At 34.8% G+C, this 21692-nt stretch overlaps 2 protein-coding genes across 2 annotated transcripts in view; one reads left to right on the forward strand and one right to left on the reverse strand.

Moving 5' to 3' along the window:
* Nucleotides 1-21692, forward strand: part of Ostgamma (oligosaccharide transferase gamma subunit) — a 62376-nt gene that overhangs the window by 11787 nt on the left and 28897 nt on the right. Inside the window, exons 3-4 of the mRNA XM_069848228.1 lie at nucleotides 13801-13918; nucleotides 20513-20653. Coding sequence (XP_069704329.1) covers nucleotides 13801-13918; nucleotides 20513-20653 — 259 coding nt within the window. The remainder of the gene's footprint in view (nucleotides 1-13800; nucleotides 13919-20512; nucleotides 20654-21692) is intronic.
* Nucleotides 18670-21692, reverse strand: part of LOC138715379 (glycerol-3-phosphate phosphatase-like) — a 181222-nt gene continuing 178199 nt past the window's right edge. Inside the window, exon 8 of the mRNA XM_069848235.1 lies at nucleotides 18670-20251. The gene's annotated coding sequence lies outside the window, so the exon portion shown is untranslated. The remainder of the gene's footprint in view (nucleotides 20252-21692) is intronic.

Raw genomic sequence — 21692 nt, forward strand, 5'->3', positions numbered from 1 at the left:
ATCATACACTAACGAATAGAAAAGGGAGGGGGGGTATTATGATATTCCGTATAAATGATTTTTCAGAATTGCCACAGACCCTTTAATGGTTGAAGTAATTATTTTTGGAATGATGTCATGGATTCCAAATGTTTTGATAGTGTTTACAGTTGATCGTGGGATGGTGCCCCTCGCTCCGATCATTAAACCATGTACTTCCCAGGTGCCTTCCATCTGATATTTTTCTCGAAAATACGGAATAGTAGGCTCATAAATTTGTTGTTTTTCTTTGTTGACCTCGGATGGTTGGGTCTGGCTCATCTCAAATCTAACAGTTGGGTCCAGTATAAAGCCTTTACTATTAGTCTTGTCTAGAGCCACGATGTCCGCTCTTCTAATTCCGCCGCCTTCAGACGCAACGCAGTGCACCTCTTCATGGACCTCGAGGGATTTTTTCTAAGGGCTTGTGCTATTAGTTTTCGGATGTTATGATGGCATGAATTTCTCAGGAGTTCTCCATGCTGACAGGATCCTAGGACGTGTGCTAAGGTTTCAATCTCGTTGCAGTTGTACAAGAAGTACAGTGTAATTTATCAAAAATTATGAAAGAGGAAAATAGAATGCATTTGAATAGAAAAGTACAAAATTCAGATAATGCAATTAAAGCTATTTGGAATATTATTAAAGTTAAACTTGTAGATATCCTAAGAAAGAAAATATTTTTTCATTAAAACCAGTGATTATAAAGTAGAGGATCCCAAATCTATTGCAAATTCTTTTAACGTCTTGTAGTATATAGTACAGAAATATTATTGATAACTTAAACATTCAAGTTTTTGCAAAAGATACTGCAATTGGTTAGTTAACAGATGCATTTAATAATTAGTATTAATATATGTAATTAGTCAATAACTGCAACAGTGATTTTTCATTCAATCATAACATGAATAAAATTGAATGCACATTAAATTAACCACAATTGCAAACACATAGATAAAATAGTTAAAATCAACTGAAGGGGTGAGAATGAAATAATCCAAAGCCACACTTTTACCAAAAATTGTTTGTACGAGTGCATTTCTTACACATATGGGAAAGCTATTAATAAAATATTGTAATAATTACTCAACAAATGACATAGCCTAAGGAAGCTAAACCTCTGTAAAAGTTTGTCAGTGTGGCTTAGGAATATTATTTCATTCATTCATTCCATTCATTTATTTTATTCCATAGATCTTACATGAGCAATGAAGCTTTAAGATGTGGAACATGTCAACATTTTACAATATTACAGTTACAATTTTTACAAATTTTTATAATTTTACAATTTAGCAATTTTCTACAATTTTGTACAATTTTGTTACATTTTTTTTTTACATTTTGGCGAGATGTAGTTGTTAATTGTTAGTTATTAATATATATGCACTTACATTTGTGTGTGTGCGTGCGTGTGTGTGTGTGTGTGTGTTTTTTTGTTTGTTTGTTTGTTTGTTTTTTTGTTTATAATATTATAACCTGTAATTTTGTATTGTCTGTGATCCTTAACACTTAATCTCAGGACTTTGTAAAACTCTATTTCAACGTTATTTAGACAAAAAAAAAGTCGTTGATGTAGACTAAGAATCGAACTCGCTCTCTTCTACACAACATGCAGAAGTCTTAGCGTCTGAGCTATTGAAACGACACGAAAGTTTCCTTTCTGTGCGAAGTGTCGATCTAGTCATGAAGGTCCATTGTCGATTTATGTATATATTTATCCATTATTTACGTCATATTACCCTATTTTTTGCAGTTTTTGAAGTGAATTTCGGAACGATGCTAGTAACAAACCAAATAGCCTGAATTTAAGTAACTCAATACCGGTATTCGTTAACTGGTTTTTCCGATCATGCCCAGTCTCTTACATCAGAGATTTAGGAATATTCAATCATTTCATTCTTTTCCAGGGACACTGTACATAACCTATATAGCGTGTCTCAAAAATAGACCAACAATTAATTGTGGTAGTAGCCACAGAGTTAAAAAAATATGTCACTGTCCTATTATAAATACTTTTAAAGTTATCTTTCTATGAACTTATTAAAGCATTTTCAGAATAAAAAAGCATATAAGATGGAGCTAGTTCAAGCCAGTCTATGTCGACTAGCCAATGCTAGTGAGGCTGTGTTGCATAGTTAAATCATCGCGAAGTCTCGCTCATGAGTTGCGCATTACTTATTTTTTTCGAGCACAATATTTATACCCGGGATTGAATTTTAAGCTATGTCACTCGATAAAGCTACAAAATCTGAATTTGACTGTACAACAATGGAATTCGTTCGTCGCTAGTTCGCATGTTATCTCTTTAAGACTAAACAATGATTATATTATTCAAGTCATATGCCATATGCTCTGAAATCTCTCGCTGTAAACAGAGATAAATTTAGTTTATTTTCAAATTCAGACGTGAACAATTTTCTGTATGTACTGAAGGGCCTATGTTGAATAATAATACAGTAGCCATGTCTCTTGAAAGGATTCCAGTGGATCTAGTGTTTCGTCTGTTACATGCAAAAGGAAAATTCTACACTCACAGGCGAAGGTAGGCTATGATACGATTTTCACTTTTTCTCGTAAGAACTGTAAGAAGAAATAGGTATCACAAAAAGTATGAGATAAGATAATATTGTAAAGATCAACACACTCATCCTTTTTTCGATTAATTATAACGAAGAGTATTAACAACATGCCTCCTTAAGAACAATGGAACTTTTTAAGATGTAACAATTTAATTATATTTCCAGTGGCACGACAACAGGGGAAAGGGGGTAAGATTTACCCACAAAAATTCAGAGGGGTAAATAATATAGTTTTTACACTCCTAAAATATTAGAGAGCTATATAGTATAACTTTTACCTTTCTTTGTGGCCAAAATTTCAAGTTTATAACTTAATTTATTTTAATGAGGTGAAAAAACTTCAAAGTCATTTTACTACTTACTTAGGCCTACTTGTAGCTTTTAAGGAACCCGAAGGTTCATTACCACCCTCACATAAGCCCGCCATTGGTCCCTATCCTGTGCAAGATTAATCCAGTTTCTATCATCATATCTCACCTCCCTCAAATCCATTTTAATATTATCTTCCAATCTACATCTCGGCCTCCCCAAAGGTCTTTTTCCCTCCAGCCTCCCAACTAACATTGTATATGCATTTCTGGATTCGCCCATATGTGCTACATGCCCTGCCCATCTGGACTTAATGTTCCTAATTATGTCAGGTGAAGAATGCAATACGTGCAGCAATGCAATTCTGCATTGTGTAATTTTCGCCATTCTTCTATAACTTCATCCCTCTTAGCCCCAAATATTTTCCTAAGAACCTTATTCTCGAACACCCTTAATCTCTGTTCCTCTTTCAAAGTGAGAGTCCAAGTTTCGCAACCATACAGGACAAACATATAGTAACAAAAATAATAAAATTCGAACCTCTGAGGCAATGACACGACACTAATGAATGTTCTTTTTGTCTGTTGTTCAGAACATCACAACAATGAATTGAGAAATAGTTTCAACATTGTGGAAGTCAGACGCTCAACATACTGTTTCGTGTTTTGTGTGCTGTTTAATTTGTTAGTGCTATAAATTAATTAACGTGTTTTATAAGTGATAGGTTTTGGTTTTTTATTTATCAATCGAAATATTATTAATATTAAGCTGCTCTTATGAAGAGGTCTGTCACTAAATTATTTCAAGATCACTTTTTTTTTTCTTTAACCGACAAATGGAAGAGAACTGTAAGAACATGCAGTAATGTACTTTTCACTTATGTTCTTATCACAGGTGGGCATTTTGTAATTGAGTACACGATTTGTCATAATACTAAAGCTATTACCTATTTATCAGAAGTGCAAAGAAGGTAGAAATGTGAGTTTTAACATAATGTTTTAAATTTATTTTTTTTAATTGTTTACTGTAAACTTTATAAAAATTAACATATAACATGTTTAAAAGTATTTATTTCAAATAAAGTTCATAAAATGTAACTATATATATATATATATATATATATATATATATATATATATATATATATAGAGTCGACTTGGTTGGTGAATTGGTATAGCACTGGCCTTCTATGCCCAAGGTTGCGGGTTCGATCCCGGGCCAGGTCGATGGCATTTAAGTATGCTTAAATGCGACAGGCTCATGTCAGTAAATTTACTGGCATGTAAAAGAACTCCTGCGGGACAAAATTCCAGCACATCCGGCGACGCTGATATAACCTCTGCAGTTGCGAGTGTCGTTAAATAAAACATAACATATAACACTGGTCGACAAAATTTAACTTTTTTTAATCGCCAGAGATCAAATTATACTTTTCTAGACCAATTTTTCATGCAGATTACGGATACACCTTCCGTTTCTTCGTGCCACGTATAGATTTATAATTACACACAATACTTTAAATTTATGGAAATACATAAACATTTAAATATTATCAATAAAACAATACACTTATGTAATGATAAAATGATCAGATTTCTATATTATTAATTATTATGACACTTATAGTGATAATTAAAAACAGGATTATAGATTTCTAGAGAACTGGAAGCTAGAAGTGCTTAGTAGATGATTGTCTTTTATGTTGTTTTTCTGTGTCATCGCGACACAGCATCCAACAATAATCTGACATCATGGATTCATTCCAGAAACCCTGGTAACGTTTCTCCATCGATTTGATGTCGTGGTGAAACCTTTCACCCATGTCGTCACTGACATCACGAAGTTTGTTTAGAAAGAAATCCAAATGAGAATGAAGGAAATGAAGTTTTAGGGACATACGGCAACCCATTTCTTTATATGCATCCAGTAATTCCTGAACTCCTTTTTTGTAGTCCGGAGACTTTGTCTTCCCTAAGAAGTTTATACACAACCACTTGAAGCTTTTCCAAGCTTTTACTTCAATCTCATCCAAATTTTCTTCGAATTTTTGATCCCGCAGTAGCTCTCTAGTCTGTGGACCCACTAAGACCCCTTCTCGTAGTTTAGCAGCTGACACACGACAAAATTTTTCACTCAGATACTGGAATCCTTTTGAAGTTCTCCTTCCAAGCGTCTTCACAAAGGTTTTCGTTAAGCCAAACTTTATATGGAGAGGGGGAAGCAGTATTTTTTGTTTGTCAACTAGAGGGATATGCTGGACATTTTCTTCACCTGGGTTGTAAGTGCTTCTAGATTTCCAGTCTCGTTTGGTGTAATGTTCACTTGTATTTGGGCTGTCCCATAGACAAAGGAAGCAGCAGAATTTTGTAAACCCCCCTTGCATACCCATCAACATGCCAATGACTTTCAGATCTTCACATATATGCCACTGGTGTACATCGTACTGAATTGATTTGAGTACTATGTTCATATTTTCAAAGGTTTCTTTTAAATGCACAGAGTGCGCAATGGGTACAGAAGGTTTTAAATTGCCATTGTGCAGAAGAACGGCCTTCAAACTTTGCTGGGAAGAGTCAATAAATAACCTCCAGTCTGATGCAAGATATTGTTGTTTTAGTCCCTCAAAGAGTCCAGGCACATCGTTGCAGAAGACCATTGGACCATCTAAAGAAAAAAACTTTTCTAAATATTTTGTCCGTTTTCTATAGTAGCATATCCTGACGTCTTCTTCAACAAGATGTTTCTCTCTAAGCCTAGAAGCTAGAAGTTCCGCCTTATCTTTTGGTAGTGAAAGATCTCTAATGAGATTGTTTACTTCATGTTGGGTAAATCGCTGTGGTTCGGAACTAGTAAACTCAGGAATGTATTCACGATCAGAAGCACATCCTAAATTTTCACTATCACTGCCTAAGTCACAGTCCACTTCCTGGAACGGTTCCATTTCATTTTCTGGAGGTTTCGGAATGGGTAAGTTGTCGTCATGCGGGACTGGCCTCATTGCAGATTCAATATTTGGGTATAAAATTTTGTGTTTGTTTCTGGCAGAAAAACCCTTAATGTTAACACAACAAAAATAACAATCGTCAGTGTGATTTTTCGGTTCTCGCCATATCATTGGGATAGCAAATGGCATCGACCTTTTCTTCTTTTGTACCCAGTTCCCTAAGCCTGTCGAACAGGGTTTACATACAACATGCGGTGCCCACCCTTTATCCTGATCACCAAGAGGACAACCAAAGTACAATTGATACAATTTCTGAAGCCGTGGAGTGATTGTACGCCGTTGAGATTTCGGGATGAAGGAACTGCATATGTAGCAGAAGCTGTTGGGATGATTTAGACATTTTCGGGGCATGATAGGTGATTTAATCTGCAACAGAATAAAGCCTATTAGTACCTTTACCTCTATTTGCGTACAATTTCTCCAAATAAATTATATTTTTTATAATGCGTAAATATACCGAGGTCCTAATGAGTTCCCAAAATTAAGGGAGGGGGTGTTTGGAATGTTCCCCAGTAAGAATTGCGAGATTATGTGTTATATTTTTAGTTAAACAAGGTACCTATGAAAAACTACATGCACAGGTAAAAGATACAGGCCTACTCACCTTATTAATTGATGTAAAATACACAGCACCTCTAAATATATCACTATCACACAAGATTCACTATAACTCTGTAATACGATTGTGTATCTTTCAATCTGCAAACTGTGGCTGAGGAAGATGATTCCATGGGGATGATAAAGGACAAGATAATTTTTATCTAGGACAGGAAGTTTACGCGTGGGGTACGCAGCAAAAGATAAGGCACTAAAGAGTGCCGCGCTATTAGCCGCACGGAAATAAACGGAGCGACTTAAGAGATTATTATGAATGGATTGAAAACTATTTGCGATATGACAAAAGTAAAACCAGATCTGAAATCAGCGCAACAATATCTAACATACTGTACATATAATACTTTTGGCGAAAATTCATTGTCGACCAATAATTCAAATGTGCTCATTATTCAGCTTTACTATAAACTTTATAAAAATTAATGAATTTTAAATGCTATTATAGTCACTATAAAAATTATAAAATTTATAAAAATTAACATATAATGTTTAAAAAATATTTATTTCAAATGATGAAGTTCATAATATAACTTTTATTTATTTATTTATTTATTTACTTTATATATCAGTGGCGTCTCCTGGGGGGGTGCGGGTCGTGCGCCAATGCCCAAATAAAATTAGGAAATTATGGTATTATTCTTTTAATCCGTATACCTCACTAAAAGTAACCTGAAGGACCTCGAGAAAGTGAAAGTGACATATCTGAAACGGGTACTTGGCCTGTCCAGATTTGCACCATCCAGAATCGTCTATGAGCTAACCAGAGAACTTATGGTACTAGAAGACCTACAGCTGTAATTTCTACTGCCATCAACATCAGCATATGAGAGCACCGTCCTCGAACACCAACGTAAGAAAGCAGAAATATGGGAGGAGTTCTACGTCACGGACGCCATGGCCAGAAAGGAGTGGAAGGAGGCCAACTACCTACAGAGACACCTGGTGACCAGATTCGCGACCCACGGCTTCCACTTCAAAATATGCCGCAACACAAGCTTTCACGACCCGAACGAAGAGTGCATGTGTTTACTTTGTGACGAACTATGTGGAAGTTACCATGTGATGGAGTGTAAAAACCGATTAGTTTCACTGACCAAGTTCTGCAGCAGCGAAAGCTAAAATAATATATTATCCTGCACATTGTGCGCACTTCCGTTATTATAAAGTACATTACATCAGTGTTTTTCTTTAATAATGATTATTAACGCTTCAACTGAACTGCTACTGCTATCTATCGTCTAGCGGCCTAGCCTAGCAGTATGAAACGTGCTAAACTTTGCCATGGCGTTGCAACGAGTTACTTGCTGAACCCTCGCTGTAAGAGACTCATTGCGCATGCGCCCTCTCACACTCTCCCTCGTCTTTTAGCTCCTCAGGACGTTGAAATTACTTCCAACGCCACACGCCAGTACCAGCATGAGCAGCTATCGCTGATGTTGCGTATGTTGCGGTATATATCGTTTTAAGATGGCTAGTGAAAGCGTTGTACAAAAACTATTACATAGTCCTTTTTCATCGCTTCCTTACACACAGAAAAAACAAGTTATTGACAGCAGCAGACCATGTCCTAATTTAATAATATCAACGTCTGTAAAGGGCAAATGTGGTGCTACTGGAACTGGAAGGGGGTTCGAGAGACATTTTCGTAAAGAGCTATATGAGATTTCAAACTGGCTTTGCGGCTGTGATGTAGTGAACAGATTTTATTGTTGGACATGTTTGTTATTCTCAACAAAGAAAACTGTTTGGAATCAGCAAGGGTATGGTGATTTAAATCACCTCAATACCGCTGTGAAGAAACATGGTGAGTCAGAAATTCATCTCGCTAGTTTTTTAACGTTCAACAGATTTATTGCATCCCCTACTAGAATTGATGTTCTTCTGGATTCTCAACGAAAGGTTGAAATAGAACTGCATAACGATAAAAGTAAAAAAGAACAGGGAAATATTAAAGAGATTGATTAATGCTGTTTGCTATTTAGCGAAACAGGAACAGTCATTTCGAGGCCACGAGGAAAGTTCAGAATCTATAAACAAAGGTAATTACGTGGAATTTCTTCTTGCAAGTGCAGAGTTCGATTCACCATTGAAAGAACATTTACTAACGTCTACAGTTTTCCGCGGTACTTCGGCAAGCATTCAAAATGATTTAATCAATTCAGTAGCCAATGTTCTGAGAGATGAAATCTACAACGAAATTCAGAATACGGATTTTGTGGCTATTATGCTTGATGAAACATCAGACATAAGCAATAAGTCACAGTTATCAACAGTATTTCGTTATTTTTCAGTTTCACAGAAGAAAGTAGTAGAACTGTTTCTTGGGTTTCGTGACGTGAGCGCTGACAGAACTGCAGCAGCTCTTTTTGATCATGTCAATGAAATAATAGAACAATATAACTGTGGGGAAAAACTAGTCGCTCAAACATATGGCGGCGCTGCCGTGATGAATAGTCACCTCAACGGACTTCAAAGCAAAGTTCTGGAAAAATATCCTAAAGCTCTCTTTACGCACTGCTATGCTCATGTTATGAACCTAGTACTTCAACAATCATTAGAATGTAACAAGGACCTAAAAGTATTTTTTTCCGGTCTTAAATCACTGCCTATATTTTTTTTCTCATTCTTCTAAGAGGTTACATGAGCTTTCAGCATTCATGTCCCGAAAGCTACCATCATTGTCTAATACCCGATGGAATTTTACCTCTAGAATTATCCATACAGTCAGTGAGAACAGAGAAGCATTGATAATGTTCTTTGAACATGTTAAGGAAAGTGGAAACTTTGATCATATAACTGCAATGACCGCAAATGGATTTTCTAGCTTCCTCAAGGATTTCCAGAACATATTTTTAATAAAGGTTCTATCTAACCTACTTGCTTTTTCAGATGTTTTGTTCACTATACTCCAGTCAAAAAAATGTTGATATTTTGTATGCCAGTACTAAAATTACAGCATTTCAACAGCAGCTGCAAAAGGAAAGAGAGAATTTCGAAGCAGTGTGGTCTTCTATTCATGATACTGTGGAAGATGAAGAGGTGATTGAAGTAAAAAAGAGGAGATTGAACACTGAGTCACAGCGAGATTATTTCAAGCGACTTTATTTCGAAATCATTGATAATGTTAGCAACCAGTTAACAATTAGATTTGCATCATTTGAAAAGCTACAGTATTTTAATTTGATAAATCCAACAAAAATGGCCCACTTCAATAAAAGAGAAAACTTCCCAAATGATTTATTAAATAGAGTGCAAAATATTTATGGCAGTGTTTTCAATGTAAGCAAACTCCAGAATGAACTTCACATATGGTATGCTTCTAATGAAGGGACGGACAAAATGCCAATTCAAATTGTAAATTATCTATTGGACATGAATTTAATGAGTGGATTTACGGAAATATACAAATTAGCATTGCTGGTCTCTACAATTCCTTGCACTACGTCATCTGTGGAGAGGTCATTCTCATCATTGAAGAGGATCCACACCTACTGCCGCTCCACTCAAACACACAACCGGATGACTAACTTAAGCCTTATCTCAATCGAGAAGGAATTACTTGCCAGCTTACGAGAGGACAAATCCAGGTTCTACGAAGCAGTAATCAAGAAATTCTTGCAGAAGGAAAGGAGGGTGGATTTCGAATTCAAATAACTGTGAGTAACGAGACAGCTTTAGTGCTTTTGGTTTTCAATTAATTATACTTATATGTTGTTTAGATTTATCTTAATCGATGTTTACTCTGTCAGCTTGATTCAATTTTACTGATGTTTAAAAATTTACGCAAATTACCTTTATGAATGACTTTCCTATTATTTGTTCACAAAAAAAATATGAGGGAATGTGTAAAGGTTAATAGAGTATGTTTTATTTAATTTTTTTCTTTGCCAACGCCTTAAGATCAAAGTCAGGAGACGCCACTGATATATATATAATTTATGGCTCAGCAAATAAATCGTCTCCTAGACACTATCCATCATCATGGGATATGACTCGCTACAGGGGCCTTCCGAACGAGTTGGATAGAGAGCTTGTATTGCAAAACGGGAGAACCATCACTGAATCGGCGAAATAATGTCTTGTGCTCATATGCCGTTAAGCTCTGCTCACAGCCTGGGCACAATTGTTACGACTCCTTTCACCATTCGTTTCTTTATGGCCCATACAGTGAAAATCCACCGAGACTTCGTCCAGCACGTGTGCGGTTTTGTGAACTGCTCTGAGCTCAACATCCGCTTGCCAACAGTTCGCACACTGGAATATATGGCCACTCCACCGTGGATTATGTGACGTCCTATGTTTGATATAAGTCTGAGCCGAAGTTTTAAGAATTTTACACCAGCTTTTGTTTATAAATTTCGTCTTGGTGTTCTTTTATCACGATATTCAAATTATTCTTTAGTTTTCACTGATGGATCCCGGATAAATGATTATGTTGGTTGTTCCTTTGTTGCAAATGAACAGATATTTAAATATATATTGAGCGTTTTTAGCGTTTTTACTGCTGAACTCTATGCTTTTTACAGAGCTTTATTGTTTTTAATTAGACAACCTCGGGGCAGATTTCATTCAGATTTCAGCGCCATTCAGTCCCTGCAGTGTCTGAATTCTGATGATCCGCTTGTGTTGAGAACCCAGAAACTTTTTCACACTCTCCTAAGCTCTGATTGTGAGATTGGTGTAGTGTGGATTCCAGGTCATGTTAGCATCCCTGGTAATGAGGCAGTGGATGCTGCAGCAAGAGACGGAGCTATGAATGGATTTGAGGTGTATTGGCGTGAGAGATGGCAAGATATTCAAAATTACCTGAAACATACAATATGGTGGGAATGGGAAGGAGAATGGTCTGCACAAGAGGGAAACAAATTACGAAGAATAAAGAATACTGTTAGAGTTTGGGATTCATCCACAAGAGCATGACGACATGAAGAGGTTTTACTCACCTGGTTTAGGATTGGCCACTGTCATCTGACACATGGCCATCTCCTACGTGGCGAGCCTCAGCCGGACTATGAAATATGCCATGTTCCACTTACGGTGGAACATTTTTTATTGCATTGTAGAAAATATGACCATGTCAATCGGCAATATGGAATTCGGCCGACTACATGACGCTCTTGGAAATGATTTTAACTATACAAATGCAGTTCTGAGATTTTTATTGAATACAGGACTTGACAGGGTGATTTAGTTTTTTATTGGCCCATTTTACTTATTCTCTGGATCCTTTACATCTGGAGGTTACATTTGTTGTTTAGTATATGTTTTAAACAAACTTTACATTCAGATCTTTTACATGTGAGTATTTTAGAAATGCGCCAGATAATTTATTTCTGGTGGCATTTGTTTTATTATTCTATTGTTTCTTTTTAAATACTAGCTAGGGTCTGAGAACTGCTCACTTTTATGTTTTTTTATGCATCACTTTGTTGAAATTGCATTTGTGTACCTCGTTTTAATCGTGACAATGCTTTTTAGTTCTTTTAAGCATTCTGATTATTGTATTGTGTTTCTGTTTTGTGAAGGATTTTAGATAAGGGCACAGATAGACATAGTAGCTGACGTGCCCTTTTTAAACCCCACTAACGAACTATATATATATATAAAATTCAAATTTGCTCATTATTCAGCTATTGCAAAATTCTTACCTCTCCTCCAAAAGAAATTACGTTGTTGCGCCACTGCACATTTCACTTATAAAATACATACTGGTATTGACATGCTAGGATCAAGGAGATTTTATAATAATTTGCGTTTTAAAAACCTTGAGTTACGGTACATCTATTGTATTCTATACAGTGTACACTTTTTCTAATAGGTTGTAGACTTTTTACCATCAGTATTTCCAATACGATATTATTGGGTTCCCATTTTATATTTCTTCTTTACATCTGCTTTCACTCATAGACTTATATTGCCATAGATCATAGTGATAGAATATAGAACCCTGGACCTCTAGGAAGGTATAAACTAGAGATTAAATTAGATAGGAATGCTTAATTTTAACAGACGAAAAAAAAAGAATCTTCATTTTCAATATGAGTAATAAATTACGTATTTAAAGGTATGCTTACATTGTACAATACATAGTCCTCCCTTACAAAAATAGGTTTACTGTATCTCCTGCATCCTCCAGAGAAATGGAGAGTAATAAATTTATGGTTGCTGTAGAAGAAAAATGGACGTTTGAATGAACTTTCTCCCTTACAGTTTTTCAGGAGAGAGTATCCACATGCTAGATAGTGCAATACAACTTTAAATTTTTTAAAAATTAAGTCACTGTTTGTGTCTCAGTATGAGTAACAAAGTACACTATATTTCTACATATCGGTCGCTTTATTTCGCAAGCTAGTGGCTCCAAAATCTACTGATATTTGAAGCGACTTAAAATTAAAATTGGGATAAAAATGACTTCAGTAAGAATATTTAAACATAAGACACAATGATAGAAACAGGTCAACTCACGACACTCGCTACACTGTAGCGGATATTTTCTGTCCTTGTTCCAAGTATCTGCTGTGTCTTTCCTGACTTATGCAATGTATGTTAGTGCTGTACTGCAGCGAGCACTGTATTGGCTTAGGCCATATGCCTTCTTAATCTGAAACCACTATAGTCTGTAAAGCCTAGTCACAATAATGAAAGTTAGAAATGTCTGAAAAATCAAAAGAAGAGAGAGCATATGTATTATTTGTAGGAAAGATATTCCCGATTTTTTGTTTCTTTTCGCTCAAATGATTTCTACTTTTTAATAGGTAAAATTATGAAAACTCAACCTAACTCAGAGTGATTAGGCAGTGTATGGAGAACTGTTCTCTGTTTCTGCTGCAAGTTGGAAGTTGAATAGTTCGATGCCAGGTAGTATTGATGTACTCCAAGACACTGCCTATTCATAGGTCATGTTTATCTGATATCTCAAGAGCTATTTGAGTTAGAAAATTGAAACTTTTTGCGTTTGTGTCTTTTTATTGAACATTCCGAAAATTTTGACGGTTTATTTTTGAGACACCTATTTGCAATTATCCATGCCGCAAAGTATTCAACACTACTTTAAGTTATAACCAAACCGAAGCTAACATATAATGGCATTGTGTCCTTATGTGCATTAAAAATAACATTAAATGTGTCCATATAATGATGAACGTAATATATTAGCAATAAAATTTAGTGAGAGCAAATTGTGTTTCTAACAATGTTATTTCATATATTTTCAGTGGGAAATGAGAAACTATACACAAGTGTTAAACTGATTGTTTTATTTTTAATTGCTTCCAGACATGCAAATGACGAATTCCAAATAGTTGCCAACTCATTCCGTTATTCTCAGATATATTCAAATAAACTCTTTTTTGCCCTGGTGGATTTTGACGAAGGGCCTGATGTTTTCCAGATGGTAAGTTCCCTTAATATTTTCTTACGCGTTTAATTCCATTTTCCAAAGTCAGTGGCGATTTTTTTCTTGTAGGAAGTGAAATTCCTACATTCTTACCATGTAATCTTTATTCTGCAATATTCTGTACTTTTGTAATGGTTAGTTTGACTACATAGTTTTGGTTTCTGCCAGTTTGTCACCACCAAAACATTTGTCTGAGATGAGGTTTAACTAAATAGTCTCATTCTTTATCAATCTGTCGCTTCTGTCGCCCCCACTTCTACCTGAGGAATCTCATGGCATTCACTACAATGGTGCATCTACATATGGAGTTAATCTTCTCAAAAGGATATTCGGCAAAATTTTGTACGACGTCAACAAAAGTGATATTCCTCGAAAGTTACTACAGTTAGTCTTGTCCCCCTTCTTAAAAATAGGTACGATTATGGACTCCTTCCATTGTTCTGGCACAAGTTCCCCTTCCCAAATTGCAAGTACAAGCTTATAAATTTCGTTAGATAATGCGCTTCCGCCCTCTTGTATTAATTCTGCTGGAATTTGATCAATACCTGGAGACTTGTGCTTTTTCATATTTTCCATCGCAATTTCGACTTCAGAAAGTGTGGGTTTGGGTATAAATGGCTCAGCAGTTTGTATTTGAATTTCGTCCTGATCCTTTCTATTTGGCCTATGTAGTTGTCCAAAATAGTTTTTCCATCTGTTCAGGATTGAATGAGAGTCTGCAAGCAAGTCACCATTCTCATTCTTCATCACATTTACCCTTGCCTGATATCCGTTTTTAAATTCCTTTATACCCTTATATAAATCTCGAATGTATTTATTCTCACTATTTGTTTCTACCTCATTCAGTTTTTCCTTCAAGTAATCTCTCTTTTAATTCTTAAGTGTGCAACTTGCTTCCCGTCTTTCATTGAAATAATTATCTCTTTTCTCCTCAATTGGATCCTGTATGAATTTCAGTTTTGCATGCTTTTTTCTATCTACTACAATGGAACAATCTTCATCAAACCATTGTTTCATTCTCTAGTTTCATTATAACCTATGCTCTGCTCAGCTGCAATTTTGACATTATCTTGGATATTCTCCCACACGCTATTAACATCTAACTCTTCCTCAGCTTCATCGGAAGTTGCTAAAGCAGCAAACCTATTTGAAATTTCGACCTGATAATGTTGCTTAGTTTCCTCGTCCTTTAATTTCAGAATATTGAATCTACTAATATTAGCTTCTTGCTCTAGTTGCTTGGCTACTGATAGTCTTTCTCTTAATTCTTCAATTACCAAATAATGGTCAGAATTACAGTCTGCCCCCCTAAAAGTTCGAATGTCTACTATACTAGTATGTCTTCTTTTATCTATCAAGATGTGATCTATTTAGTTGTGTGTTATTCCATCTGGAGAATCCAAGTATATTTATGTATACCCTTATGGGGAAATGTTGTACTTTTCTCAATTAAATTTTTTGACGTGGCAAAGTTGACTAACCTAACTCCATTGTCATTACTAGTTACGTGTAGGCTCTCTTTTCCAATAATTGGTTTAAAAATATCCTCTCGTCCTACTTTAGTGTTGAAATCCCCCAATAAAATTTTCATGTGATATCTAGATAACTAATCAAAAGTGTTCCAATTCCTCATAGAAGCTATCCTTTATATTGTCATCTCTCTCTTCTGCAGGGTCATGAGCATTTATAACTATGTTATCCCGTAAGTATCAAATACGATAACCTGTCACTGATAAATTCAATCTTTTTTACTGCTGATTTTATTCTTTTATGTACAAAGAATCCTGTTCCTAATTATTGGTGATTATTGTTTCCTTCTCCATAATACAACAAGTAATCTCCTATTTGTGATATGCCATTCCCATTTAACCTAACCTCTTGTACTCCCACGAAATCTATTCTATATCTAGCTAGTTCTTTAGCTACTAATGTTACCCCTCCTGTTCTATAAAGACTAGTTATGTTCCAAGTACCAAATCTCATAACCTTATTCCTTTGCTGTGGTCATGCCAGAGAATCAGTTCCATTCGGAGGCTTATTGTTTGGTTTCGTAAGAAGCTGTTTTTTACAGTGATGGGTTGTTAACCCTCCCCAAGCGGGAGGACCACCCCTTATTGGCTGTCCATGACTGCTTATTCAATACATTCGCAGCTACCCTCCATATCTGAAGGCCATCTCCTCTATCTGCAACTGAGAACACGCCATGCTGTGGTGATAGGGATCCACAATACATGGAAATAGTAATAATAATACAGTTTTATATGTGTGTGTATCTATACAAGGTGTAAGGGGTATAAGTGCCATTATTTTAACTGATGATTATTCATGTCATAAGGAAGAAAAATTGTCCTCACAATTGTTTTCTAATTGCAATATTTAACGAATTATTAAAGTTTACAATATGCAATGTTGACAATGTTGCTGGATGGGAAGAGGGGGTTTACGGTTAGGCTACACGTTATAGCTGAAGCAGGGAGAGACATACCGGTACAAAACAGATGCTCTATTCTAATGCAGGGCCGGACCAGGCGAGCTGTTGTTTACATAAAAAATGTAGCAAATACAAACTTTCAATCTCATTAATAGAACATTGTGGCAAATTTCCATTTTATTTATCAGTATTGTTCCATTTCTTATAAAAAAAATTAAGAATTGTTTACTGCACAAAATCACACGAACTTTTTTTTTTTTCTAGTGCAAAATTTTAATCTTTCCCACTTCCATAAAGTAGCAACATTTTAAACAAATTTAAAGTTTGCAGTTTGTCATATTTGAGGACATGACACTTCACGAAAAATCACTTCTTACAGATAAACCATTCATAATTGATTGTCTAAGTTCAGTTTATTTTCGTATCAATACGAACTCGTTAAATTACATTTGAAAATTGTACATACCGATTTATATCAGATTTTCCACATGTCCACCGTCGTTCTGAAGCCAGGCATCACATCTTCTTGTACAGTTGTTACGGATATGTTCAAGACTCCCAGTTTCTAATAATCGTTGAGAAACTGTTACAAAAGTTCGCCAATTAGGTAAGCTTCTTTGTGGAAACCGTTGATGGTACATCCTTCTTGCCACACTTGAATTGAGCTGCACTTGAATTACGACGACTTTCCCCCATAAATTAATAACCTATGATATTTCTAAACTGTGAATGACATTGTAAGTTGTTTATTGAATACCCTGTACTGAACTGCCATCTGCTTGGCAGTACAGCTATGGACAGGGAGCTTGTACTCAGCTGATTCGTACTTACGTCTGTGCAGAGTACTGCCTGGTGAACACATTGCCACATCTCTCACACCAGAATATTAACAAATTTAACCATGCATTTTTATTTAATTTCACAGAAGCGTAATAGAACACACAAATATTTATTTAAACTAATATTAACTCTTTGCTAGATGTATCTACTGATGTAATTGTTTTCGTAACTTTAGTAATTATATAAGCAGTATAACACAAATAAAATGAGGAAAGAAATATTTTTTTCTGGGAAAACTATCGAGTTTTGACCCTATGGATATTTTTTGATCCTGTAGATTGTCCCTGACGACTGTTAAAAGGACGGCACTTATACCCCTTACACCTCTGTCTGTGTGTGTGTTTTTTTCTTTTTCTTTCCAGACTCAGAGGAGTTTGAAACAATAAAATCACTGTTTCTACAGAAATGTAATATTCATTTTCAGCTAGTGACATGACAAAATTTCTCAATATGCACACAGTGCGTCAATTAAGTTCAAAGAACTGTATAGTCGAGTCAAAAGTCGATACAGATTTGGAACTTTAGTTCATTTCTGTCAGATACTTTGTGTTTCCAACTTCAAAACAACTGAAATGTACTCATAGCCTAATATGATCAGATATATAGAACTTTTCAGTAAGTAAATAATTTTTGCAGCATTTTGTGAAGTGTACGAAAATGAGTTTGCAGACAGTGGGGAAGGGGGAGCAAAATGCAGCACATGGGTATATGTTCATGTCCTGCTTGAACTGTTTTCCCATTTGCAAGGCGAATGTCAGATAATCTCATGGTGAGTCCTCACACTCATCGCACAGTCATTAGTTCCATCAATGCTACTGTAGATAACTTAGCAGTCGATACAGTGCCATTATTAAGGTCCATAGTTAATGGTGAATAAATATTTTACATTTTGGTATAAAAATTTGGTTAATTTCGGTGTTATTTCATACAAAAAATAAGAACATAAATTAGGTGTTATTTCACATTTAAAATTTTTAATTTTTTGACTCTCATCTTACAAAATACTGAAGCTATTCCTACAAAGACTAGATGTCTTAATCTTAAGGAAATCTTAAAGATCTCTGTGCATTTCAACAAAACAGTTATCTATTCGCACTTACTTGTTGTGGAGAGGAATTTGTAACAGTCTTGGATCTCGTTTGTGAATGATATAAACTAACCTTCGGGTGAAATAGGGTTCCCCCACAGTCTAGTATATACAGTCACGAAGCTCAATACGTAGTAAATATGCATCCATAGATAGTTGCTAACTTCTAGGATCACTACTATCACCTCATCACAGACAATGTGAAATAGTACCTGCACAGTTTATTGTTCCTAGTACCCTCATAAACTCAACTTCGTGACTGTATATACTAGACTTTGGTTCCCCCATGCTGGATATGCAATAAGTAATATAAACTAATAGGCACCAGAAAATATTCAGGCTATTTCTACTTTAAATTTAAAAATAGTCACTCAGAATACAGTTTGAATATTAGATTCAAAATATTCTTTATTGAAATAAGATTTCAATGTTAAATTCAAAATTTTGTACATAAATATTCATACACAGGTTATATTTTAATCATAAATTTTAAGAAAATTCCACTACCTGATTAAAACAACATCGTAAATCCAGCTAACTCCAATCAATGTCATGTCTGCCAACAGTACAACATGCAGAAAATTTAGCTTTGTCTAAGCTTATTGTATTAATTCACACACATATTTATGTGACTTCCAATAAATTGGCCTAATTAAAATTTCATTTAAAAAAAAATACAAAATTTCTTTTGAAAAAAAAAAATAAAAATTTCGCGAGTTTGAACTTAGAATACAGTGTTTTGTCCTGGAAGGGCTTAAAACAAAATGTTTGCATTTATCAGCTGAAAAACTGTATTTCACGAATCCGTGGTTTGTGAAAACTAGCTATCTGACAGAACAGCCAAAAGTTTAAATACATTACATATCAGTAAAACATTAGATACATTAAAAATTTAGTAAACACTTTCATTTTGAATTCCTGAAAATTTAAGAATTCAAAATAAGAGAAACTCGCATTATCAAAATTAAATGCATAGTTGGTCCAGGTCAGATGTTGCATTATTTAATTTGTCAGTAAAAGTACTGTAATTGCCATACAGAACATTTATATTGCTTGAGATTTTTAATATCTCGGAATTATGTGTTATGTAATGAATAAAAGAAATGGATGCAGAATGATAGTCTTGCACTGAATACTATTATGCATGCAGCCTATTATATAAATAATTTACCGGTACATGGTAGATCACAATGCATATATTACAGTGGAACTGTATTAAAAATATTAATCTAAGGTATATCACACTTAAGATTCTTCCTGATGTAAGTCAGTGAATGAATAAGTCGTATGTAAATGTATGTATAACCATGTGATCAGTTGCAAGAAACATCCACATAACATTAATATTTGTACGTAAGTTTGTCCAGTCTACTGAACAGAAATAACAGTGATAGTGCTGAATAAAATACAGTAAGAAGTATTGTGCTACCAATAGTAAAATAGCCACATCAGCAGCAACAGCTTTTGTTATTAATATTCATGTTTATTTCACAATCACAATGTAAGTATAGTTAGTAATGCAATATTTACTAGGAATGTCATAGCCAATCAGTCAAGCATATCTTTTATAATAGCATTTATATTCACTAAAAAAGTCTGTAAAATTAATTAGAATTGCAAAATTTTTCATGCACTCTGTTGGATAATGCATAACAACCTTGATCAATAGAAGACTGAAATGATATTTGACGACATTCACAGTTATACACCAATTGAAGTAGTTCTTTGTTGTTTGATTCCATTTCATTGCCATCTCTTTAAATTTACAGATCACTTCTGGAATAAAGTTACATTCTTCATAGGTATTTATTTCTCAAGATTATATTTGATGACTTAGATGTCAGCATCAAAAAATTGTTTATCGTCAAAAATGGGTAGTTTCCTTGTACAGGTTTCATCCTATTAATACGTCTTCAAATTTCAATTTCCTCTAAGTGAAATCGCTTTTATATCTCAGATGAAATCTGGAATGCTAAAAGATGTTCTAAAATAATTATCCCTTATTATAACATATTAATATAGATCACAAAACATGTTTCATACAATAGTTATGAACTTAAAAATAAGCACTAATACGAATAATGTTACAGTTTTACAACACAATGTTATGTAACAATGTTTCTTGCCAATGTATATTGCTTACACATTGTTAATATAAATGCTTGTATTTGTGAAAGTTTTAGACTTCCATTATATGTAATCACTCATATTCTCAACTGACATCTTATTACAGCTCCGACTAAATACAGCACCAGTTTTTATGCACTTTCCACCAAAAGGCAAGCCAAAACAAAGTGATACTATGGATATCCAACGCATTGGATTTGCAGCTGAAGCTATTGCCAAATGGATAGCAGAAAGGACTGATGTACAGGTAGAGGAAAAATAATTCAACTTTCATACTTATCAAACAAAAATTCTAGTACTGATATGATACTATGAAGTTATTGCCTTGTCCTACAGCCAACAATTTCTGCACAGCTATTTGAACAATGAAAACAACGCATTTGAAATGAAAGTACAGATCATTGTCCTCTGAAGATGAAATCCAAATATTAAACACTCTCCAGTGATAACAGGCAGTTCTTTTCAGTTAGCTGCATTGGGAATATAGCTCAACATTTGAGCTGTTAATAAAATTGTTGGCTGCAGAACAGCAAAAAAAATAACTTCACTATTATATTGTATTCCTGAAACACAATATGGGATAAGGCAGAGCTGTTATGCTGCAATGATCGTCAATTCGAAACATACCTAGTGTATGGATGTGTACAGTGTCATGATAGTCTGTGTTGTCTTATAAAGGGAGGTCACAGTGTTGCGAACACTGATTTTGTTGAACTTTTATGAGATCAATGTAGATAGGTGGAAAAACAATATCACCCGAAAATCCTGTTGAATAAGCATTAATTTAAGAGATTTTTAGCTTTTGAATTTTTTTCTACATTTTAAAAATCATTAAGGATCTACAACTTGAAGGAATTCTGTAGCCTAGTGGATAAGGTGCTAGACCAGTAATCGTGAGGTAAGTGGATCGATTCTATCTGTAGCCAGTACTTTTTTTAATTACTGTATATACGCGAATAATCTGCACACCCTAATTTTAGAAGAGAAAATTTAAGAAGTGTTTGAGGCCTTTGAAGCGAAGCGGTACCAAACTTATTTCAAATAATGTGCGCACTCCAGTTTTTCTTTGCTGAGTTCCAGAAAAAATATGCGTGGATTATTCGCATATATATGCAGTAATCAATTTTTTTTTTTTTATGTTTTATTTAATTACACTCACAACTGCCGAGGTTATATCAGCATCGCTGGCGTGCTGGAATTTTGTCCCGCAGGAGTTCTTTTACATGCCAGTATATGGTAATCAATTTTTTTATTCTCTTTTCTTTCAGTTATAATAATTATGCTTT

The sequence above is a fragment of the Periplaneta americana genome, chromosome 15, assembly GCF_040183065.1.
Source record: "Periplaneta americana isolate PAMFEO1 chromosome 15, P.americana_PAMFEO1_priV1, whole genome shotgun sequence".
Lineage (NCBI taxonomy): Eukaryota > Metazoa > Arthropoda > Insecta > Blattodea > Blattidae > Periplaneta > Periplaneta americana.